This window comes from Homarus americanus, unplaced genomic scaffold (assembly GCF_018991925.1).
Source record: "Homarus americanus isolate GMGI-L3 unplaced genomic scaffold, GMGI_Hamer_2.0 scaffold4896, whole genome shotgun sequence".
Taxonomy (NCBI): Eukaryota; Metazoa; Arthropoda; class Malacostraca; order Decapoda; family Nephropidae; genus Homarus; species Homarus americanus.
In genome coordinates, this window is record NW_024749657.1 from 7,340,378 (window position 1) to 7,366,795 (window position 26,418).

A 26,418-nucleotide genomic window follows, 5' to 3' on the forward strand; every position below is an offset into this window, starting at 1 on the left:
TAAAATAAAGTCTTTATTAATATTCCTATATTCATTGTCATAGAATTTGTACAAGTATCAAAAAAAATAATAAATGCCCTTAATAAAAAAATCAAATATAAATTCTGACGATTTAGAAGCACTTGCGGTGGACAATGCCGGGGCCGGACTCGTCGTACTCCTCCTTGGTGATCCACATGGCTTGGAAGGTGGACAGAGAGGCCAGGATGGAGCCACCGATCCAGACGGAGTACTTACGCTCGGGAGGAGCAATGATCTTGATCTTGATGGTGGAGGGAGCCAGAGCAGTGATTTCCTTCTGCATGCGGTCAGCAATACCAGGGTACATGGTGGTACCACCAGACATGACGTTGTTGGCGAACAGGTCCTTCCTGATATCAATGTCGCACCTCATGATGGAGTTGTAGACGGTCTCGTGGATACCAACAGATTCCATACCCAGGAAGGAAGGCTGGAACAGAGACTCGGGGCAACGGAAACGTTCGTTGCCGATGGTGATGACCTGACCGTCGGGAAGCTCGTAGGACTTCTCAACAGAGGAAGATGCAGCTGCTAAATTCATCTCGTTTTCAAAGTCGAGGGCGACATAGCAAAGTTTCTCCTTGATGTCACGAACGATTTCTCGCTCAGCCGTGGTGGTGAAGGAGTAGCCACGTTCAGTCATGATTTTCATGAGGTAGGCAGTCAAGTCACGGCCAGCCAGGTCAAGACGAAGGATAGCGTGGGGGAGACAATAACCTTCGTAGATGGGGACGGTGTGGGTGACACCGTCACCAGTATCGAGCACGATACCAGTGGTACGACCAGAGGCGTACAGGGACAGCACGGCCTGGATGGCCACGTACATGGCAGGGGTGTTGAAGGTCTCAAACATGATCTGGGTCATCTTCTCACGGTTGGCCTTGGGGTTGAGGGGAGCCTCAGTGAGGAGGACAGGGGACTCCTCGGGGGCAATACGTAGTTCGTTGTAGAAGGAGTGATGCCAGATCTTCTCCATGTCGTCCCAGTTGGTGATGATGCCGTGCTCGATGGGGTACTTGAGAGTCAGGATACCTCGCTTGCTCTGGGCCTCGTCACCGACGTAGGCGTCCTTCTGACCCATACCGACCATCACACCCTGGTGACGAGGACGGCCGACGATGGAGGGGAATACGGCGCGGGGAGCGTCGTCACCGGCGAAGCCAGCCTTGACCATGCCGGAGCCATTGTCCACAACCAGAGCTGTTGCGTCGTCGTCACACATGATGGTGATTTAAGATGGCAGTCTGAAAAATAAAAATATGGATAACAACCTGACGTGAACTTCTGGGAATTTTAGATATTATTGAAAATGATGGTCGTGTTTTGAGTGATGTCTGCTGATGTTGTCTTATATTTTATAAAACAGAATACAACAGTTATGGAGAATGGCCATGTTACTGTTATAATAATTTTGTTTCATTTGATCAATTTTATGTTAATTAAGAGAGTTGTATCAACACTATATCAAACAAATGGCTTTTATTTTAATGTGTTATGCTTCTACAACGGTTATTTTCCTGTTGCATCTCCGATCAATTCTTATTTACTTCATTATCACTAGCAGGTTGATCAACTTAATACTATGAAACAAGATTTGTATGAATATTTTGTGCATTTTGGAAAATAGAAAGTTAATAAATCAAGTTGATATTCCGCCTGATATAAGGTTTCGAGGAGCCGTCCTTGAAATATGGTAAATCTTCCTTTTTAGTTATTAGTGTTTAGTATAGGATGGCACCAGTGAGTTAAGTCATATTAGTGTCTTGTTCCTTTACAGTAGGAACACTAACGCTACTCACCCAGAGTACTAGAACTACTAGTATTTACTTTCATAGTACTCGACACACTAGCAGCAGCATAAAGAAATTCAGGGACTTTTGTCGTATACAGTGTTAATATAAAATCAAATATCAGCAAATTGCATGAATTCGATCTTCTTTTACAAGTAATGAATTGTAGCCATTACTTGAATGCCAATCCACAACACACAAAATCCAGTCGAATTTGAAATATCATACGATTTCTCTTTATAAATTTATATTCAGAAGACAATATCCATATCGGAATTTTAACCTAATAAAAATAATACTACCTTCAAGAAATAGTCTGTATGTCACCCTTGGAAAGAGGAGTGTGCACTATGCATTCTTCTAAAGATATAAACTACGTAACAGGATTTATAGGGGCTGAGTGTATTACCCTAAATCAGCTGCACCAGACCATGTGCCAGCCAGCCAAGGGATGACTGAAAACTATGGGTATGAATCGTCCGCCCAACCTGACTCCACTCTATCACACGTATGTATATTTAGCGAGAGAATCTACCTCCTCGTTGAGTGATCTGAATTGACGTCAAACTGTTGATAGATAAATTAATAAGGATAGGTTAAGTATAATCGTTTAGGGTATTGATTTCTAAGATTTTGGGGGCTGACAGGAGGAAATCTCTTCTTGATTATCTGAGTCATTATGTTGACTGTGAGAGAAACGATAAATCAATCATATCCAGAGAATATTTCGGGATGGATCTGTTATAATTAATCTTTTGCCTCAAGAATCAATAATTACGTAATAATTCCCTCTAATTAAGTTAAATTTTCACTATAGGCGTAATTGTATGACGATATTCAAGTCTATGCCAGTAAGACCTATGATAAAATCCGTTGTAATGAGAAAGTTATTTTTCATATAAGCTTCACTTCACCAGACTATGCACTATACTACCGGGGAATTACGCACACAGGTCCTAACGTATCCTGAGTCTGAAGTACACTAAGAGCAGCAGGGAGCCTGAAGACCCATATATATACCCACCTTGAGCTTCCGCAATAAGTTGTAAAGGTTACAGTTGTCTCATTATGCTGGCAGGTGGTTGGGTGCAGACAGAAGAGAGCGCTGTTAGGTCTACTTCATTACCGAGGTTGAGGTCATATCTTCTTGAATAATAGCGTCTGGGGAGGCTCAACACTGACTGATAAACGAGAAAGATAGAACAAGATATATAACTTCTGACACTCGAGCTCCGTAGGTGCGTCCTGGATTAGCCTATCAGCCAACTTCTCCCTTTCATTCCGTGTTTGGGTGCGACATCCTGAGTTTAGTGCCAAGGAGATATTGCTTCAAGATGAGCTGACAAACATCTGTCAAAGGTAAAGAAAGATTCCTCGTCCTAGCGTTGCGACCATGGTTTTTTGCATGAATACATAATAGAATACACTTTCCCTTTATAATCACAATTTAATGTTATTTGAAGGGGGTCATATCACAGGCTGGGTGTTTGAGATGTAACTATTGACGTAAACAGATGGTCGACTGTTTAGCAATCTGGGGTTGTAATCAAGGCTCTGTACTCTGTTACTCTTGGTTGAAATGGTTATGAAACAGATTGAATGCACATATAGGGTTAAGTTATGCGTTTGGATACTTTCACATCTTGAGGATCAATGTAAAATATATACTGAAACTGACATTCCTGATGATCTTTTGGGGATTCTGAATGTTGAATGATAATACATGGGTTGCTACTGCCGAAGATGCCTCGTGTCTATCTACTTGGATTCAGAAACGTTATTTTTAAGTATAAGTCATATTGAGATCAGTAGAAGGTAGGTCTAGTATCGTAATAGAACAGTGACTTTAGATTTGACTATAAAATGCACATATAACCTACAAAATCTAGCTACATATAAATAATAAAACCATTTTCTTTAGCTGTGTCACACTATTATTGACATTTTAAAGAAAAAAATTATTTGTCTTAATTTCTTCGATATCCTTGAGGAAGTGGTGGCCGAGTGGACGCAACTCGCCTCCTATCCTCGGGGTCGCTGGTTCATTACCCTCCTGTAAATGCGTATCTAACTTTACAATTGGGAAAATGGTGGCTGTCGAGCTCAGAACTTATATCACACTGCCTTCTTGTGTACTGAAGGCTTAGTATAACACCGCCTTTAGGACCCACGTTCTCTCAGACATCCTTAGTGGAGTTTTGAGGAGGTATGCTTGCTTATGTAACGGCCAAGTTTCTAAATAATCTACCATTTTATTAATGACTCAACTTCCTGCCATTAAGAAGGTTGTAAATGGAGCGAATCTGTGATCGCTTTGAACATGTTGAACAAAATGGCTCTGGCAATGAGGAGATCTATGTGTCATGTGGCAGGTGATTGTATTTATAGGTGTTTAGGTAATACAGCAGGTGTGTGCTGTGCATGTGTGTGTGTGTGTGTTTGATATGTTCGGGTCAAGCTAATGTTTGTACTGTAAGTGTGTGAGTCAATCAGAAGATGTTTTATGGTCGTAAATGTTTATAACTAGTCAATTATTTAATGGTTCTTTAATGGTAGAACAAAAAAGAGACCATGAAAGTGCATAGAAGGAATTGTCAACAAGATACGCGACTACACACTTAATCGTATTTTTATTTTATGTATCTGAATTTCATGAGTTATTAATAAAAAAATAACTTCAAGTAAGTATTAATTTTGTCTGTGGTCTTCGTCCCATTAATTACCTTTCCTAACTGACAAACTGATTTTTTTTTTTCGCCTGAGGGAAATTTCATCCCTATTGGATTTTTTTTTTCATCTATAAGCTCAGACATGTGATAACCACCTCACTAAAACAGTAATTACCAGCTTTAACTCATCCTTGCTGTTCAACCGTCACTCGCCAACTGTCACTCACCAACCGTCACTCAACAAGCATTACTCATCAACTGTCACTCACCAACCGTTACTCACCAACCGTCATTCGTCAACCGTTACTCATCAACTGTCACTCGCCAACCGTCACTCAACAACCGTCACTCAACAACCGTCATTCGTCAACCGTTACTCACCAGCTGTCACTCATCAACCGTTACTCACCAGCTATTACTCATTACCCGATTATGTTCACCCGTTACTCACCATCCGTCAGTCATTACTCTTCACTTACTGTTACTCACCATCAATAGTGAAACGTCTGTCTAGTGAGTGTCTTGACCCGCATTTAAGTACGTACGTGTGTGTGTGTGTGTGTGTGTGTGAAACTAATCCCTGAATACTGCGGGCGTAAATTCTTTCAAAAATATAACTACCACGAACCCTTTCTGTACCACTCCGAGCCTTTCATTTACACACTGTTCTGATCCTTTATTTATCACTGATATGAATTATCTGAGAATCATTTATCTGACCAATGATCGAAATCCTTATACATCATCCTAAATCCTACGAGCATAGTATTCAAACCCTTTCATCTTCGTTTCAAATCTTTAATCCATTGTGATCCGTTCCATTGTTTCGAATCATTAGGTTATTTTATTTATTGACTGTAATTTTTTTTTAACGTATTCACACTATTCAGAACTCGGTGTAATAGCTGTCATGAAAGTCAAGTGTTATTTTGTAATAATTTCATTTTTGCCGTCACAGAAACGTTCTAAAGGACGAATTCAACTGCGCTGTGACAATATTTACATAGAGTATACTGTAAACCTGTATTCGCATATTTATAGGGACCAGAATGAGGGTTGAATAATATTTGGAAATCTGCCTCGATATTCTCAAAATGCCCCGGATTTCATAAAATATCCCGAAATTCTTAAAATGCTCCAAATCTCTCAAAATACCACCGAAAGTCCCCAAAAGGCTCAATATTGCATAAAATACCCTGAAATGTCAAAAATCCCCTGAAATCCCCTAAAATTGTCAAAAATGTCGGAAAACACCCAGAAAATTGGCATTGAGAAGAAAAGAAAATGTTTAAGAAATTACAATAATCTGTCATTGTTATTAATGATCAAACGTTTAGCATTACGGATACATACATCACCATCCTGTAGTTATTAACCAGCTCGCCTTCCTTAAAGATGAAAAAGAGTATTGTAATCACTTTTGATATATAGTGTGTTAGTATAGATCTGTGTATTATCTTTGTTCATTGTGTAAAACCCTTATTCAATGCTGTGTGTTTTAAGAAAATGATCTTATTGATATTATTATTATTATTATTTTTATTATTATTATTGTTGTTATTTTTATTGTTGTTGTTATTTTTATTGTTGTTGTTGTTGTTATTTTAATGGTTGTTGTTGTTGTTATTATTATTAATATAACAGCATATTTAGCAATATTATTAGTGACTTTTTTATCAATATATAGAAGTGAGAATGCTTTCTGTCTCTCCCTTTCCTTGTCATTGATTATTCTGTATGCTCTCTCTCTCTCTCTCTCTCTCTCTCTCTCTCGGTCAGCAACCCTAGAAATAGCGCGGGAGGGTAGGTGGGCGGGCTATGGACCAAGGCGTCATTACCCTACTTGGGCATTGGCAGCAGAAGCACGGATGGCGGAGGTAGAGGAGGTGATAAAACGAGTCATGGTTCCTGGGAGTTTTGTGGGACAGTATTGTAAACAGTTGATCTGTCAGCCCCGGCTTCTCACTTCATGCCTTAAGTATTTGCTATTCTGAACCAGATAGGGATAAAATAGTTAGAGGAGAGGAAGGAAGCGTATTAGATATGAGTAATTTATTAATTTTACGCGTGTTGAATCAGAGACAGCCAGAACAGGTGTTAGGTACAGGTATATTTAGCAGTTACTTACTTCTACAGGTGAAATTACGGGTATTAATACAGGTAACAGGTATAAAGAGACATTCCGAGTGTTGGAGCCTATATAAATTTTAGTTACAGGTAAGTATGCAAGACCAGGTACATATACAGGTACAATACAGAACAGATTACAGGTATAGGTACAGAACCAGGTCGAGGTACAGGTACAGGGATTTCAGAACGATCATAACTACACAAACATTATCTAGAATCAATGAATCTAATCATCCCTCACCATCTTGTGTACATAGTGAGTAAAGGCCATTATTGATTTCACTCACAACAAAACTTTACACCGATTGGTTATCTTAATCAAAGCAAGTTATGATTGGCTGCCAGTCAACTTCATAGACTCTCTCTCAACATTGAAGATATATTACTGCCGATGGAGTCAGTTCACGTATAGTGTTTACCCTTTGCCTTAGTGTTGTACCAAGGGTGAGAGTAACCACAAGTCCGAAATTATGTTTGTTGATGTTGTGGCATTAACGGTCGTAATGTTAAACGCTACAAGAACTAGGAATTGATGTACAAATCATTACACATCCTTATAAGCAACTTCGTATAGTCAATATTTACCCCATAATGGATGAGACATTGGATGAATCTATTTGTATTTGTGTTAAAGTTAATGTATAAAGATAATTTCATCGTTACAGAAATAAAAAATCGATATTTTCGTTAATATTTTAAAAACTACAAAATTAGAAATTACAGACTATTTCCTATTAAAATTTCAGTTGTTTATGTTCTCGTGGATATAAAGATGTATGAAGTACTCTCATTTACTCACCATAATAGATATAATAACGTTGTTTGTGTATGATTTTTGAGGTTCCTTCATATAGAACGAAAAAAAAAAAATAATGGCAAAAATATACAACGAGGGAAACACGTAGATGATCTGACGAACAGTGAGTCAAGTCCTTCGTGAGCATCAAGTGAAGGAAAGGGTCTTCTTACTTTAATGTTACGTCTGGCTATTTCACCGTCAGATAGTGCTCGTCGGTAACATATAGCAAACGTCACTAAAGCTTAAGATGGAATTTTTTGCTTAAGATCTAGAATTCTTGGAACCTCAGAGAATCACCTCTGAAATATCACTTCTATGGTGGTGTTTTATATGCCATGATTATGTGAGCCATTAGATGTTACGATTATTGATTGAAAACACAGTGGTATGATCGTGACTTAGCTGAGGTAATGTACTGGGAGGTTTCAGCAGACGCGGGGTGACTGTCATGAAGAATTCTGACGTGAAGCTTACTGTAGATTCTAATCCAGGCGGGAACTATATAAATAGATACGTGTATAGGTTGAGAGAGATATATATTGCCAGATAGTAGATGAACAGAGAGATAAATCGATTTTCAGAATTAAAGATATATTAAAATTGCACTATTGGTTTTGTAAATCATTGTACATCATCGCAAAATTACGATCTGTTGGTTGTTAGGAGAATGATTCGACCTTCGTTGGGTTTTGTATGTTTAAGGTAAATGTTATACTTATTTTGTTAACAAATTATCTTAGAATTTCATAAAATCATAATAATTTAGATATTCTTGGGGTTGGAAACCATCGCTCCATGAAGTTAAATATATAAGTTAAAAAGGCTTGAATGAAACATTATTTTATATATCATATCAATATATTTTGTCGTATAGTAGATGCTGAAAAATGAAAATAATAGATGAAGAGAATAGCAGTGGATGAGAAGAGAGGAGTACATTACCGCTTATCGTTAAAGAATGTTGACATCTCAAGTTAGATTCAAATCCCATGTAACCAATGCAAAAGATATATGAAATGGTGTTGTCACAAAAATATATATTGCTTTAGGGAACACGATGATGCACTTCTTAGAAGCACTTGCGGTGGACAATGCCGGGGCCGGACTCGTCGTACTCCTCCTTGGTGATCCACATGGCCTGGAAAGTGGACAGAGAGGCCAGGATGGAGCCACCGATCCAGACGGAGTACTTACGCTCGGGAGGAGCAATGATCTTGATCTTGATGGTGGAGGGAGCCAGAGCAGTGATTTCCTTTTGCATGCGGTCAGCAATACCAGGGTACATGGTGGTACCACCAGAAAGAACGTTGTTGGCGAACAGGTCCTTCCTGATATCAATGTCGCACCTCATGATGGAGTTGTAGACGGTCTCGTGGATACCAACAGATTCCATACCCAAGAAGGAAGGCTGGAACAGAGACTCGGGGCAACGGAAACGTTCGTTGCCGATGGTGATGACCTGACCGTCGGGAAGTTCGTAGGACTTCTCGAGTGAGGATGAAGCTGCAGCCAAATTCATCTCGTTCTCAAAGTCGAGGGCAACATAGCAAAGTTTCTCCTTGATGTCACGAACGATTTCTCGCTCAGCCGTGGTGGTGAAGGAGTAACCACGCTCAGTCATGATCTTCATCAGGTAGGCAGTCAAGTCACGGCCAGCCAGGTCAAGACGAAGGATAGCGTGGGGGAGACAATAACCTTCGTAGATGGGGACAGTGTGGGTGACACCGTCACCGGTATCGAGCACGATACCAGTGGTACGACCAGAGGCGTACAGGGACAGCACGGCCTGGATGGCCACGTACATGGCAGGGGTGTTGAAGGTCTCAAACATGATCTGGGTCATCTTCTCGCGGTTAGCCTTGGGGTTGAGGGGAGCCTCAGTGAGGAGGACGGGGGACTCCTCAGGGGCAACACGCAGTTCGTTGTAGAAGGAGTGATGCCAGATCTTCTCCATGTCGTCCCAGTTGGTGATGATGCCGTGCTCGATGGGGTACTTGAGAGTCAGGATACCTCTCTTGCTCTGGGCCTCGTCACCGACGTAGGCGTCCTTCTGACCCATACCGACCATCACACCCTGGTGACGAGGACGGCCGACGATGGAGGGGAATACGGCGCGGGGAGCGTCGTCGCCGGCGAAGCCAGCCTTGACCATGCCGGAGCCATTGTCCACAACCAGAGCTGTTGCTTCGTCGTCACACATGATGGTGTTTTAGTCAGCCTGCATTTACCAAAAAAATGTGTTAGAAACACCACAAAACTGGGTACATATTATATAGAAGGAAAGTCAATATCCTTAAAACTTTGTCTGGATTTGTCCTTTTCCCTTGGCTTTCTAGAAATGTCAGAATTATTTCACCAAGTGGCTAATCTTCATTTAATAAAATACATTGCAAAATATTTGTTAAAACTTTGGAGCTTAATGAATCTTACTTTTCAGTATTCAATTATGTTTATGTGGCAAATGGTAATAGCTTCAATACACCCTTGGGGGACTCTGGTAATTCAGATTAAGTGATGCTAATTTACAGTATGGAATAACAGCTGCCGTTTGGTGGTAAACCTTTGAATCAGGAGGTGAGACATATCAACTTAATGAATGGGACGTTAAAGATTGGTAAAACGACTGAAAGAAACCACCACGGTGAACAGTGAGATAGAGACCAAAACAAAGTAAAAGATGGAAGAGATGGAAGGATAGACATGAACACTCAGGAAGCAACAGCCTGAAGGGTGCTGACGGCTTATGGCTGACACTGGTGCTTGTTAAACGACGGAAAGTATACCAGCTTAGGGCTTTGAGTTGCATGGGGAATATCATTGAACACAACTTTTACTATAGTGAGTATAAATAACAATGAATTAAGCGATAGTTGTGTCCAGTACTAGTGTGAGTCTGTTCCTAGATTCCCGGTGCTAAGTTTGAAAATGTTTGAAAGCAAAGATAAATATTCTGTGCTTCGGTTTTATTATAAGTTCTTGATTCAAATTACTAGTGTTCGCTTTTATTTGTCCGTGTGATGAATGTTAATGAAATATATATTAACTTTGAAATAAATTGTATATAATGTTATTGGGCATTAAACGATAACCTTGAGAATTTGTTAAAAGAAAAAAGAAATATTTTTTTTCATATAACATCAACATCAATATTGTAGTCACTATCAGCATTACTGTTTACATTCTTATCCGATTTGAGAGGGAAAGTTGGCTTCCTTCTTTTCCCCTGAGTGAAGTTACTGTAGATCGATCAAGTTAGGGAATTAAAAATCTTAATGTTGGATATAGTTAAAAAAAAAAATATCTGGCAGAGACATCTTGTTATCGTATCCATGATTAAATATTATTGATTCTTAAAAAAAAATATTAATAATAAAAACATCTAATTGAGTTTAAAAATATTTCTGGAGATTTTATAAACCAAGATTTATGTTATACGATAGCAATCTTGACTTGTTAACCACAGCAAATTATTTAGTTGTATGTATCCTGTGTGAAGGTCGAATAGCCTGGAGAGGGGAGGTGAGGGAGAGGTGTGAGGTGTGGAGGGGAGGGGTGGGAGGGTGGTGTGGCGGTGTGTGGTTGCGGGGTGTGGTGGAGGAAGGGTGTAATGGCTCTCAACAAGTAGACTACGTTCGTTTACAGTGGCTTTAGGAGTAAAAAGTTATCAAAACATTATTCTTCCCTAAGAGATCTTGTATCACTTGTGAAGGATTATTTGGATAAATTACTTAAAAAAAAATCGAAGGTATAACCGCCTATCATCTAATTATAACTCGTTTTCTATGATAGGCGATATCTATAATTAATTACTGTAGTTTTAATGCTCTGTTGTCTCCAATATATGACGGATGATATAATGAAATCCATCTTATGAATTACAACTAGTCGCTGCTCCCACACTATCAATGTATAACGCTTCTGTAACAACACTGGACAGATTTAACACACACACAAATACCACACAAGTACGCACACAGGTCTCGACGTATCCTGAGTCTGAAGTACACTGAGGGGAGGTGTGTGCCTGAAGCCCTTTATATACCCTCCACCTTTCACCTTCGGCAATAAGTCGTAGGAGGTGTACAGTTGACTCATTAAGCTGGCAGGTGGTGGACCAAAGGCTCACCGAGTCACTTATGGTTCAGAATATCAAAGAAGGTCGACCATACGTTCAGAGGTAAGGGGAGGTGTATTTTAGATCCAGTTGGCAAACGTTCGTCATTAATGGAAGAAACTTTCTCATAATCCCCGTATTCAGGGAGAGAAGAGGTGGCAATTGTGAATTACTGACAGATGGATAGATAAATACACCTGAGATTGGCAGCGAGATTATTTATGACCCTTAAACAAATATTTTGGTTTTAGATGGAATTAGGGGAACACTTCCATACCCACGTAAGTCCGTACAGTGTTAGTGAAGCATTGTGTGTTGGTTAATGGTGGGAGTTATATTCTGTACTTCCATTATAATGAAAAACTCACCTGTATCATTAATTTTATCTCAACACCAACAAAAGCAAAATGACTTGATAAAATAGACGAAAGATCAAGGATATTAGAGGTAGTATAGAATCCCAACTATCCAGCCTCCATGTCGTATCTAAGTTAGCTGTTGATTTTCGGTTCTGTATTACAATCATTACTGACACCCGCCCAGTAGGTCACTGTCGTCTGTACTTAAGAGCTGTGTGTCAGAAGCAGGACTCGAGAATGGATAAACCTGCAGTGTTCATCATTTGTATCCATAGTCACCAATTAATGAACAAATGGTTATTATTATTATTATTATTATTATTATTATTATTATTATTATTATTATTATTATTATTATTATTGTGTCAACACCCATGGTACACTGTCACCGTACATATGTTTGATGAAAGATACTGATCATAGTTCGGAATAATCAAATTTTAATATCAATAATAATATTCCCAGATCAACAAACTCACAGACCTCTTGCACCTCACTCACAAAAGGAGCTTCGATTGTAGACATTTTTTGATAGAAGTTTTTGCTGTTTTCAAAGTATTTAGTTGTTTTAAGTGAACGAGTCTTTGCGTATCGTTCACTATCTCGGTATTTTTACACTAGACAACAGACTGAAAAAGAAATCTTTTTATTTTCAACATTCTAAAAAGTATCATATTAACAAAACATATATAGGCCTAAAGATAAACAAAACATACATAGGCCTAAAGGTAAACAAAACATAAATAGGCCTAAAGGTAAACAAAGCATACATAGGCCTAAAGGTAAAAAAACATACATAGGCCTAAAGTAAACAAAACATACATAGGCCTAAAGGTAAACAAAACATAAATAGGCCTAAAGGTAAACAAAGCATACATAGGCCTAAAGGTAAACAAAACATACATAGGCCTAAGGTAAACAAAACATACATAGGCCTAAAGGTAAACAAAACATAAATAGGCCTAAAGGTAAGCAAAACATAAATAGGCATAAAGGTAAACAAAACATACATAGGCCTAAAGTTAAACAAAACATACATAGGCCTAAAGGTAAACAAAACATAAATAGGCCTAAAGGTAAACAAAGCATACATAGGCCTAAAGGTAAAAAAACATACATAGGCCTAAAGTAAACAAAACATACATAGGCCTAAAGGTAAACAAAACATAAATAGGCCTAAAGGTAAACAAAGCATACATAGGCCTAAAGGTAAACAAAACATACATAGGCCTAAGGTAAACAAAACATACATAGGCCTAAAGGTAAACAAAACATAAATAGGCCTAAAGGTAAGCAAAACATAAATAGGCATAAAGGTAAACAAAACATACATAGGCCTAAAGTTAAACAAAACATACGTAGGCCTAAAGGTAAACAAAACATACATTGGCCTAAAGGTAAACAAAACATAAATAGGCCTAAAGGTAAACAAAATATACATAGGCCAAAAGGTAAACAAAACATACATTGGCCTAAAGGTAAACAAAACATACATAGGCCTAAAGGTAAACAAAACATACATAGGCCTAAAGGTAAACAAACCATACATAGGCCTAAAGGTAAACAAACCATACATAGGCCTAAAGGTAAACAAACTAAAAATTAATTACGAATCATGTATTTTTAGAACTTAATCATTATATTACACACAACACATCATTCTACCATTATAGTTTCATGTTACATTATCGTGTTTATGTAATCTACTTGACTACACTGTTAGAGAATATTTGGTGAATCATGAAGGTGTGTTTACTCTGGTCAGTAATTAGTGGCGGCAGCGTCATAAATAGCTTCAGTGTTCGGGGGATCAGTTTATAAACATAGGTGATGGTGAAGGGAGGGAGGGAAGAAGGTGGGTGTGAAGGAGGGAGAGAAGAAGGTAGGTAGGAGGGAAAAGAAGATGAAGGGAGGGATGAAGAGAGAAGAATATGAAGGGAGGGAGAGATGGATGATGGATGAAGAGGTATAATGGAGGAAATGATGGATATTAGACAGGATGGAGAGAGAGAGAGAGAGAGATGTAAAGGGAAGTAGAGCGAATATGAAAAGGTATGAGGATAGAGAGAGAAAAAGGGGAGGGGTAAAGAGGGGGGGGTAGAGAGAGAGAGAAGGGGTGGTGGGAGGTATAGGTAAAGGGCCAAGACGACCTTCCCATACATGGGCATTGGCAGGGGAGCCAGTGTAGGTGGGCGGAGTGGGTGACCTGAACCTCATGATTTCGTCCGTATTTCGCCTGACAGCATTACGAGGTCGCGTGAGTCTGACACACCACACGCACACACACACACACACACACACACACACACACACACACACATACACACACACACACACACACACGCACATACTCTGATTATGGCGTCTATAAATAATAAGGAAGAACAATTTACCAAACACTCACTCTTGACAGAATTAGATTAAAACATTTTATATATAAGTATAAGTACAATTAAATACTTAAATATAAAACTCACATGTTGTAGTAACTTCAGTGTAGTAACGGTAGCATGATAGTCTTCAACTTAACCAAAATATTGAGAGAAATACTTGCAAAAATTACTTAACTTTGTCACATATATGAATTGCAATCCCTCAACCTGAAAGCAAACACACCACTCACATTACACACATACATACATACATACATACATACATACATACATACATACATACATACATACATACATACATACATACATACATACCATACATACATACATACATGCATACATACATACATACATACATACATACATACATACATACATAAAAGCTAGTGCTTTAACCTAGATATGGAAAACTAAACATATCTTAGAATTAACCAAATCTAACCTAACCTAACTTAGTCACATACGAAGGAATATCGGCGCCTTTAATTTAGAAATGAATGAATGTTTATATAAAGGCACTTAACTAACCTTGTCATCCATTAATAGTCAGGAAGAAAATACAGTCAGTGAAAGGTCGATAAAGACGAGTTAAGTGTGTGTCTGAAAGCATATTATAGTTGGCAGCCTTAGGAGTACCCATTACTGTCAACCAGAGAGATGTATTAGTAGTAAGTGGAGAGAGAGAGAGAGAGAGAGAGAGAGAGAGAGAGAGAGAGAGAGAGAATTACGATGTCTAGTCTCTTGCGATTGTCTAAGGTAAGCTTCCTCGTAATAATCAGGTATATTGATTTATTACAATAGTTTGGTGGTATCATGATTATATTATATATAATTTAGGCTTCAAAACACCTTCCAAGTCATTACTTATGCAAATGAGAAAAAAACTATCTTGCTTATACTAATGGGGACGAAAGGGATTGTGATTCGATAACGGGGAATGCTGGTAATTACACTGTTGTGGTATTTACCCGTATATCAGTTTATATAGCAAAGTCTGTTTGTATTGTCATCTTCGGCAGGTAAAGCGAGAACGGCATATAAAAGATAACAAAACACGATGATAACTAATGATTGACAATAAAAAGATAACCGATGTTTGGTCCTTATTCCGGCTAACCACTGACATAAGAGGGAAAATGTTTCTAAAAATATTCAAAAATTCTTACGAGTGATAACAAATTGGATTTATTTTCGAACACCAGTTATTATGTGCAGCAGGTGGCAACATTCTCGGCTTCATGCACCAGATGACATAGTTTAGGTGAGATGGTTGTGAACAGATTTAGCATGACGCACTCTCTCTATCAGGTGACAACACTTTGCTCCTTCATTTACAGTCACTTACTATCAACAGATGAGGATAGTGGCATCTCTATTGTGTAGTACTGCCGAGTTATACAGTACTAGCCTTTAACTAACTGTAGAAACGTAGGGCAATAGAGCAGCAACGAGAGAGAGAGAGAGAGAGAGAGAGAGAGAGAGAGAGAGAGAGAGAGAGATTTATGAGAATGAATAATTTCGAATATGGAAATCAATGCAGCCAACAGACATTACTTTGTTGGTCACACCATAAAAACTTCATAGGTTGAGTTTGTGATGCAAATTAGATATAATGATTAACTAAAGATAATAATTTTAGCTCTTTTTTTTTAATTCATGTTTGTGTTTACCAGAAGATGGCCGTATACAATTATTACTGACCTAATATAACTAAACCTAATATAGTTAAGCAATCGTTTGGTTACATTAATTATTCTAGTAGAGGAAGATAACGCGAAATAAAGTAAATACAATTATTACTGCTCTTTTTCATATTATATCCCTGTATAATGTAAACACACGATGTTTGTCTACACAACATTCATCGGATCTTAAATAATATTTTATAGGAAACTCGTTATTTAATAAATAGGTATCAAGAAACAATTTCATATTATGCCAAAATAGTATATTCTCAGTTGATAGTGATGGAATATTATGAAAATTAAATGTAAATTTGAATACATAAGAGTCTTGACCTCTTGGTTTTGAAGACATATGCTAATAACGCATACTGGATGATAATCTTCTTAGAAGCACTTGCGGTGGACAATGCCGGGGCCGGACTCGTCGTACTCCTCCTTGGTGATCCACATGGCCTGGAAGGTGGACAGAGAGGCCAGGATGGAACCACCGATCCAGACGGAGTACTTACGCTCGGGAGGAGCAATGATCTTGATCTTGATGGTGGAGGGAGCCAGAGCAGTGATTTCCTTCTGCATGCGGTCAGCAATACCAGGGTACATGGTGGTACCACCAGAAAGAACGTTGTTGGCGAACAAGTCCTTCCTGATATCAATGTCGCACCTCATGATGGAGTTGTAGACGGTCTCGTGGATACCAACAGATTCCATACCCACGAAGGAAGGCTGGAACAGAGACTCGGGGCAACGGAAACGTTCGTTGCCGATTGTGATGACCTGACCGTCGGGAAGTTCGTAGGACTTTTCGAGGGATGAGGAAGCTGCAGCCAAATTCATCTCATTCTCAAAGTCGAGGGCAACATAGCAAAGTTTCTCCTTGATGTCACGAACGATTTCTCGCTCAGCCGTGGTGGTGAAGGAGTAGCCACGCTCAGTCATGATCTTCATGAGGTAGGCAGTCAAGTCACGGCCAGCCAGGTCAAGACGAAGGATAGCGTGGGGGAGACAATAACCTTCGTAGATGGGGACGGTGTGGGTGACACCGTCACCAGTATCGAGCACGATACCAGTGGTACGACCAGAGGCGTACAGGGACAGCACGGCCTGGATGGCCACGTACATGGCAGGGGTGCTGAAGGTCTCGAACATGATCTGGGTCATCTTCTCGCGGTTCGCCTTGGGGTTGAGGGGAGCCTCAGTGAGGAGGACGGGGGACTCCTCAGGGGCAACTCGGAGTTCGTTGTAGAAGGAGTGATGCCAGATCTTCTCCATGTCGTCCCAGTTGGTGATGATGCCGTGCTCGATAGGGTACTTGAGAGTCAGGATACCTCTCTTGCTCTGGGCCTCGTCACCGACGTAGGCGTCCTTCTGACCCATACCGACCATCACACCCTGGTGACGAGGACGGCCAACGATGGAGGGGAATACGGCGCGGGGAGCGTCGTCGCCGGCGAAGCCAGCTTTGACCATGCCGGAGCCATTGTCCACAACCAGAGCTGTTGCTTCGTCGTCACACATGGTGATGATGTGTCTGTAAAAACGTTATATATTATATTTTACGTAATATAACTTGCTCATATGTGTTGACATATTGAATGTTACTGTTTTGAGGTTAAATAAGATTGTATATATCCTTATCAGCAATAATTCCTTGCGACACACACACACACACACACACACTCACACACACACACACACACACACACACACACACACACACACACACACTGTCCCTGATCAAAATAATTTATAACTTGTACTAAACAGTTCGTCTAAATGTACTCATTGTAAGATATTATCTATTATATAATTATGATTCAATCTTCTACTATTCCTTATCATATGTAAACAAGGTCGTGTTGAAAAGTATATTGTAATTCTATATGGCTCCTATAGGCCTATAAAGACACTGTGGATACACCTTCCCTTCCCCACGTAATGGCAGGAACCCATTTACAGTAAAAAAAAATCGAGATTAAGTTTTATGCATGACTGTCTTAAGAACTCGGCAAAGATTCTGATTCTGATAAGAAATATTCCCTCAAAATACACGTTTAAACTGAAATAACAAAGACGAAGTTTACTTAAGTCATGAGTTTATTTATGGACAATAACAGCACACACACCTTCCCACTGCCTCAGGTGTTGTGGTGCCAACACTTGACCCGTTAACTCAAGCTAAACAACGGATGATGGAGAGCGACAACAAGTGATCTAATAATACGGAAATGAGGTTCATGTTTGCCTTACGTCACAGGAGGGAAATAAACAAGCAGACGGTTTGTAGAAAAGAAAAATATTACAGAGGGAGAGTTATTTAAACCCCGTGAATTCATGAGAAGAAGTTATTGCCAAGATGTACCCATATATTTGTAACGTCTCTTCAAATATTTTTCATGAACCCTTTGAGAACGATGCCAGCCTCATGAATACATTTAATTAGGCCATTGATTTAATCCTTGAGTTCGATGTCTTAACTCTTTGAAAGCGATGAACCTTGAGTACGAGGTCACTGTACTCAAGGGTGAAGTCAGTCTTAATCAACGGTATAAAAACACTTCGCTATTAACTCACAAACAAAAACCTTCAGTAATACGCAGAGATTTACCACAACGAACAGAAGCAGTTCTCTATCTCTTGTCACAAATCAACCTCCCGAAAGGTGTAATAGTGACAAAGAGAGAGAGCGGGGAGACACTTGGTACAGACCTGTGAGCTTATCCTGGGTCAGAAACACACTAACCCTCTAGTGTGTATGGAAGGCCCTTATATACCTTTCCACTCTGCCACGTACCATCACAACTCAATTTTCTTGCTACCATGACATGTCTTCCTTAATAGTCACCTCACCTGTGTGGGCGGCAGGTGTGTGTCATTGTCTTATAAATACAGCACAAGCCAAATCTTAAGTAAACTATTATACCCAATTATAGAAAGCAGGTAAGAATTAGATGCTTTTAAATATGAAATTATCTATCAATTTAGTTACCGTATAAAAATAGCATCACTAGCTATTATACTACATTCTATTTATATTATCTATGTTATTTAATTTTATATTCATGTCATAAAATGAAAATAATATAGCAGTTATACTATTTAAACTTTATTATATCACTGAGTACATACTGTAAAGTTAATAACCAGACGCTACGCTTAATGAGTCATGACTGAAAGGATATATTTGGTCAGTTAGTATAATATTTATTCTTAGTAAGCTGAGCCAGACTTGTTATCCTTATTAAAGAGAAGACAGAGAGTAGACATGAATGAAATGTGGACAACAGATTTATACAGTAGCTCACATCTCCTGTGTAACAAACCAAATATTTTCACTAATAAGTTTATACAAGAATGGAATAATTACTAGATGTGTGTTGTCAGAATCTCTAATCACTTAAATATATGAATAACTAAGATACATAAACATTATAGGAGGTGAAGTATAGACAAGCAAAATATTATAGTCTCCCTTCTGTTACTGACGCCATGACAAGAGTGAGGCAGCTGTAATTATGTACCTTAATGGATGTGATGTTATGATACGATGTTATGATTATATGACGATCGTTCTTAAAGCTCTCTCAGTGTTTATTTGTGGATTAGTTCTACTTGTATTCAAAGGTTGCTGTTAGCCATTCATTTATAATAATTTGTATCTGTAATCTTTTCATTATGCATTTATAAAGTAACTCGAAGTCAGGGGATCATTTTAGGTGGGCCATACAGGACATTCAGGACAACATCTAGTATGCTGATCCCAAACACATGCATAAATACTGTAAATTGATGAAGGTAACGAATGTATCCATAGAAATAGTTGCTTATTTTTCTACGGCAATGAGTAACTTAGATTCAACAAATACATTAATGAAGTTCATCTTGGATTTATAATACTGTAATAAATAAACAATGGCCTCAAGCTCCCTACAACTCTGAATCGGATTTTTCTGGACGTGTATATGAAGATTTAAGGCAGTGGGAGGGGAGAAGGGAAAGAGCAGGGGGTCGATGATATAATAAACGAACTCTGGAGAAAACGGGATTAGGTGGACGGTAAACTAAAATATTGCGTAGAGAGGGTGGGTAGGTGGGTGGGTGAGTGGGTGGATAGGTGGGTAGGTGCTGGTGGTTGAGTGGATGGGGAAACTGGTGGGCGTGGTTAGGTGGGTGTGGATATAGGGTCTCTCTCTTCGGGAAAGCTGCCAGCCACACGACCTTCAATTTGTTTGTGATGTCGGGAAGGTGAGGGAGAAATGACGGGTCGCAAGCAGATGGAAGGAGGTGACTCGAGCACACAAGCAGACCATCACTCAAGAACACCCTATGATTTTCGAGATTGTGAATCATTAATTAAAAGTCTTATAATAATTCTAAATATATCAGATCTCTATAATTATGCCTTATACGTATATCAACAAGTTATAGATGATAAAAATGTGTTACGTGGATTTATAGATGTGTTATGTATACGGTTTTAGAGGTATTGCATTGGTAATTGAAATTTTCGTTCACTTATAGAGTCAGGTATTAGAGATTATGTAAAGGTGTGAGGATTAGTGTATGAAATAAAGGCAGGTGAGGAAATGTAAGAAAAATTAAGAAATAAAAACAACAGAGTAGAACGGATAACATTAACACAAAAAAACGATAAAAAAATACAAAAACAATAATAGCAATCTTAATTATAATCAACAAGAACAAAAACAAAAAAATAGTAATAATAAAATAATACAATACCAATAATAATGAAAAAAATAATAATGATGATGATGATGACGACTATAACTTTTGATCCATATTCACACCATATATTTACGCATTTTAATATTGTTTTCCTTAATTCTTGTCATTTGTATTGTTGTGCTGCTCAGTTACTTGACGTTTTTCATTAGCAGAAAAACATTCACTCACTCACACCAGTCAGATATTTACCCTATTCTTACACCAGTCAGTTATTTACCCTATTCTTACACCAGTCAGTTATTTACCCTATTCTTACACCAGTCAGTTATTTACCCTATTCTTACACCAGTCAGATATTTACCCTATTCTTACACCAGTCAGTTATTTATCCTATTCTTACTACACCATAATTCCCCTATACCTTCTCTTTTACACCTACCTTCATATGGTCATTTATATACTCCCAGGTGACAACTCTTATTTCTTACAGGTATTTCTGACTAAATTATCTCTCATTCTACTTCGTATAATTCATCTGTGTTTCTTTTCTAATTCTTTTTTCTCTTGTTTTTCACTGACGTTTTATTTAGGTTAATACTCATCGTTATTTAGGTATTTATTTACTAATCTCTCCTGTTGGGGATATTGTTACCTTGGGATCTCTCACCATTGGTATGCACTAGGTATGCATACACTCTTAAATATGTAGTACTTTAATATAATACCAGTACGAGTAGATGCATTTGTTTCACTCTAGTTCAATTTTTCTTACCTAATATTTTTCTCAGTTTTGAGTTTTTTCCTTTTGTTAAATTATTTTCATATTTTTTTATCACGCGGCTGTTAAGTTATTGTTTATCATCCATCTTCTATCTAATAACCTTATAGTCACTTTTATCATCCACCATCTAGCTCTGTAAGTATCCTTCATCCATCTAATGTTTATTATTATTATTCATCCATTTACTGTTATCATACTTCATCCATCCGGTTTTTTTTATCTTTCATCCATCTTCTATTATCATTCTTCATCCATCTACTGACATTATCATCCTTCATCCATCCCTTATTGAATTTTTTTTTATTATGGTGATTCAACTGCCAAGGCTATTAAGCACCGTTCAATAGGTCTTCGTCTCACCTTGACAAAATCACCAAAACCTTAGAAAATTAGGTAAAATTAATTATATTCCTTTAATAAACCTGTATGACAGATGTTGGTATTGACACTACTATACTCATGTGGTTAATCCTTAGTACTGTCAACACAAGTGGGTTTTAATATTATCGTCTTAGTCTGTAGTCAACATATAATATTACTATGATTTATTGTCTTTATTTATGTTTCATTATTATGTTATTTTTTCCATAATTATTCACCTCAGCGGGAAGAAAAATTAATGTTTTGATTTTCTTTATGTATAAAAAACTGTTTTATATAGTATTTTTTCAAGAACAAGATACAGAAAAATACGACGGGTAATGTACCTTACCAGTCATCATAACAAAGAATTCGATCCTAAGAAGAGAGAGAGAGCTTTTAAAGGAGGTATTTAATGCTGTAAACACCTAAAACACAACCATAAAGGAAGAGTATGTGAGCACGCCACCCACCAGTGCGGGGGTGGAAGGGATGAGAGCCGAGGAAGGCAAAACTCTGCCAAACCTTTTTTTAACTTTCTAGTTGGTTGTGGCTGAAGTACTAGTCTGGTTTTGACATTTGATGTGTAGAACTTGGTCACTGGCGGAGAGTTGATAAAATAATGCGAAGTGGGTGTGTGTGTGTGTGTGTACGTAGAGAATCTTCAGTGTTCTGCAGATCCATTTACTTTGTTTTGTTTAATTATTAGTATAAATCAACGCCCACACGACCTTGTCAACAATAGACGAAACTGGATAATTTATAGTAGGTTCTCTGATATAACCATAAGGTTTAAGACTTACTGGTAATTATTCTCAGTAGTATATGGCAGGTTTTCATGTTATATTTAACTTTATCAGTGAGAAAAGGAGCAACATGCACATTTACTTCACTTCCTGACCTACTGCAGATGAGATAAAACCAGTCAGTGGGATTTTCTGATGATACTTAAGCACCTCACAACACTTCCCGATCATTTTATATAATATTAGACGATATTTGTGTTGAATTCTCGTCAACTTGCAGCTGATTTGGCTGGTTGACGAACAGCTGTGTTATATAGTGCATTAAGTAAATTTTCGTATGTAAATGTGGCTTTGTATATTATTTCTAGCTTTGTGTAATATTATAATTGTGAATAGAATAATCTGTTTTTGTACTTGATTAACAACCTTTTCGAAATTCATATTGTATCGTTAAGTGGTGAAATGTTCTGTAATGTTGATTTTTTTAAGTTGTGTACGTCACTATTTCTCTTCATGTGACAAACTTCAACAACTGCTGAAGCCGGGTGGCCACCGAGTGAGTTTGATATTAGTTCTCGATAGATAACTACCAAGGACACCTGTCCTTAATTTATATAACTAAAGGAGTTATATAAACACATAGATAAAGTGAAATAGGTTTATTATCAAGCTAGAATAAAACAGGAGATTATCCATACAAATTGCATTGATGAATAGCGCAAATTTTTGTCATATTAGCTTTTTTCTGTAATTGTATGGAACCAACTAATGCAAGTTTTGAAATCGTCATGATGTGTTTCTGCATTCCAGGAATGTTTTCAATAAGCAATAACAATATATGAAGAATGTATTTTGTGTGTCACAATGATGCTCTTTAATGGAAGAAACAATTTAGAAGCACTTGCGGTGGACAATGCCGGGGCCGGACTCGTCGTACTCCTCCTTGGTGATCCACATGGTCTGGAAGGTGGACAGAGAGGCCAGGATGGAGCCACCGATCCAGACGGAGTACTTACGCTCGGGAGGAGCAATGATCTTGATCTTAATGGTAGCAGGAGCCAGAGCAGTGATTTCCTTCTGCATGCGGTCAGCAATACCAGGGTACATGGTGGTACCACCAGAAAGAACGTTGTTGGCGAACAGGTCCTTCCTGATATCAATGTCGCACCTCATGATGGAGTTGTAGACGGTCTCGTGGATACCAACAGATTCCATACCCAGGAAGGAAGGCTGGAACAGAGACTCGGGGCAACGGAAACGTTCGTTGCCGATGGTGATGACCTGACCGTCGGGAAGCTCGTAGGACTTCTCAAGGGATGAAGATGCAGCAGCAATGTTCATCTCATTCTCGAAGTCGAGAGCAACATAGCAAAGTTTCTCCTTGATGTCACGAACGATTTCTCGCTCAGCCGTGGTGGTGAAGGAATAACCACGCTCAGTCATGATCTTCATCAGGTAGGCAGTCAAGTCACGGCCAGCCAGGTCAAGACGAAGGATAGCGTGGGGGAGACAATAACCTTCGTAGATGGGGACGGTGTGGGTGACACCGTCACCAGTATCGAGCACGATACCAGTGGTACGACCAGAGGCGTACAGGGACAGCACGGCCTGGATGGCCACGTACATGGCAGGGGTGTTGAAGATTTCGAACATGATCTGGGTCATCTTCTCGCGGTTGGCCTTGGGGTTGAGGGGAGCCTCAGTGAGGAGGACAGGGGACTCCTCGGGGGCAATACGCAGTTCGTTGTAGAAGGAGTGATGCCAGATCTTCTCCATGTCGTCCCAGTTGGTGATGATGCCGTGCTCGATGGGGTACTTGAGAGTCAGGATACCTCTCTTGCTCTGGGCCTCGTCACCGACGTAGGCGTCCTTCTGACCCATACCGACCATCACACCCTGGTGACGAGGACGGCCGACGATGGAGGGGAATACGGCGCGGGGAGCGTCGTCGCCGGCGAAGCCAGCCTTGACCATGCCGGACCCATTGTCCACAACCAGGGGACTCACGTCTTCGTCGTCACACATGGTGGAGTGGTGCTAGGTCTGGAAGAATAGAGAAACTATGGTTAAATCACCACAATGAGAATGAGCTCTTTGCTGTTGCTTATTTTCCTTTTTCCTTATGACACGTTTCAGTTACGACTTTTACTTTTTTTTCACTCTAAGTTAAGCGTGATAATGATAATGATGAACGAAAACTAACCGATTATCGAGTTACCATATATCATAATGTCAGAATGTGTACTTAAAAAATAGCTACGTAATTTGGCATATAATTAATAATAATAATAATGGTTGCCCCTCGTGTAACGAGGATGGCCGGCCCAGGGGCCACCTAGGTGTGAATTTGTTTAAGGTGTAGAAGCTGTCGCCAACATAACAACCACACCCTAATTTAACGAGTTGCATGACCCAGTGTCAAGGAATAGTCCGAGAAGACCGGACAACTTGTCAAATGCACTGGCTAAATATTACCCCGGAATACGATCCGCAAATCGATTAACGTCCAGGTCCCCAATTACTGCTGGGTAGACAGAGGCAAATGGCGTAAAGAAACTTGCCCATAGTGTCACCCTGCCCAGGGATCGAACCAGGGCCTGTTCGCTTGTGGGGCGAGCAGGCTGATCAGTACACAACAGGTCGCCTGCATATCATTAACATTATTGTGGCAGTGTTCCTTATTGATAAAGCGCAATATTTTTCTTAGACATACTGGTGAATTATTGTCGAATGACTGAGTGTTTTCTTAACTTAAGATAAATATGTTTTGTTTTCGAGGAATGACATTTATATTAAGTTGCGGCGAAATTTACCCATAGAGCAATTAGCATGAACTTGGGACTCGCGTCGTTGACTTATCTGAGGAAGAAACACTGCATTTATTTAATTAACTATTAAAATAAGGACGTCATAACCAGTTTCATGCTATAGGATACCATTATGACTTAAGTTAGAAGAAGAGTTTACTAGTTAATAGCCCTGAGGACAGATTACCATAACACCGAGACATTCTCTGATATAATCAATGTGATTTTTTAGGATTTTCTGTTTGAGATACAAAGAAAATATCGGTTAAAAAGTTTCCAATCTTTTATATGTTAAAAACTTTGAGCCAAAAGTTGGTTTTCAGTAGCTGATGAATTGTGGAATTAAATTAATTAAGAAATACACGTATCGTTATCTTTAAGGCTAAAATGGAAGATTTGGATTCTCAGTATTTTATTAAATAGTATCTTTAATAATATTTAGAGAAAAACATTGAAGTTAATGTGCAATCGAGTGTTTTCTGATTTATACAAGAAACGATAAATGTTCGTCTTGGTGCTGTTATTGAGAGACGGGGAGGAACTGTTAACGTAAATATCAAAATCTAAGTTTAAATTTTGTGATGTGGATTTGATTTACAGGTTTACTTTAACGATTCAACAGACAAATAGATAGATATCGTCCGCGTATATCAGTGCTACCAATACTCCCTACAGGGGCTTGAACAACAGCTAACAATTGAGAGGTCACTGTTAGGTAATATCATTTTGACGCCCTAAGTTCAAGTTTCTAATACGGAATAATGGTTAACAAATCACTAACTCAACACCCTCACTAAGACACTAGGGGAGAGCCACGTACACTGGTCTAGACGTATCCTGAAGCTGAAGTACACTGGGAGCTAGAGGTGTGTCCTTAGCTCTTATATACTATTCTTCCTCTGCTGCTTACTAAATAAGGTTTTAACTTCCTACATATTGTGGATTTTTTCTTGGCACTTGTATCGAGTTGCTGACCAAGGGTTTCCGCCTACGCTGTGGTATAAAGGATTGATTGCCTTCCAAGATTATAATTTCCTCTATAATGTTTAGGAAAAAATAATAAACGTCTTAATTATTAACT

At 38.8% G+C, this 26,418-nt stretch overlaps 3 protein-coding genes across 5 annotated transcripts; all 3 read right to left on the minus strand.

The window, feature by feature from the left end:
* On the minus strand, positions 1-24,570 carry LOC121853407 (actin-3, muscle-specific-like). Of its 3 annotated transcripts, none has more exons than XM_042347496.1 (2): positions 24,526-24,570; positions 1-1,216 (listed from the first exon to the last, which is right to left on the minus strand). In XM_042347496.1, the coding sequence occupies exons 1-2, from the start codon at positions 24,553-24,555 to the stop codon at positions 113-115; spliced, it is 1,134 nt and encodes a 377-aa protein (XP_042203430.1). In that variant the 5' UTR covers positions 24,556-24,570; the 3' UTR covers positions 1-112. The 3 variants fall into 3 exon arrangements, with proteins under 3 accessions (XP_042203430.1, XP_042203429.1, XP_042203431.1); XM_042347495.1 differs by lacking the exon at positions 1-1,216 and adding an exon at positions 6,518-9,582; XM_042347497.1 differs by lacking the exons at positions 1-1,216; positions 24,526-24,570 and adding exons at positions 6,518-9,627; positions 11,383-11,469.
* Positions 16,207-18,728, minus strand: LOC121853411 (actin-3, muscle-specific-like). The gene is made up of 2 exons (XM_042347505.1): positions 18,667-18,728; positions 16,207-17,488 (listed from the first exon to the last, which is right to left on the minus strand). Exon 2 carries the CDS (start codon positions 17,473-17,475, stop codon positions 16,345-16,347), a length of 1,131 nt encoding a protein of 376 aa, XP_042203439.1. The 5' UTR covers positions 17,476-17,488; positions 18,667-18,728; the 3' UTR covers positions 16,207-16,344.
* LOC121853408 (actin-3, muscle-specific-like) lies at positions 23,175-26,195 on the minus strand. Its single transcript, XM_042347498.1, has 2 exons — positions 26,158-26,195; positions 23,175-24,573 (listed from the first exon to the last, which is right to left on the minus strand). Exon 2 carries the CDS (start codon positions 24,553-24,555, stop codon positions 23,422-23,424), a length of 1,134 nt encoding a protein of 377 aa, XP_042203432.1. The 5' UTR covers positions 24,556-24,573; positions 26,158-26,195; the 3' UTR covers positions 23,175-23,421.
* Between the last annotated feature and the right edge of the window lie 223 nt (positions 26,196-26,418).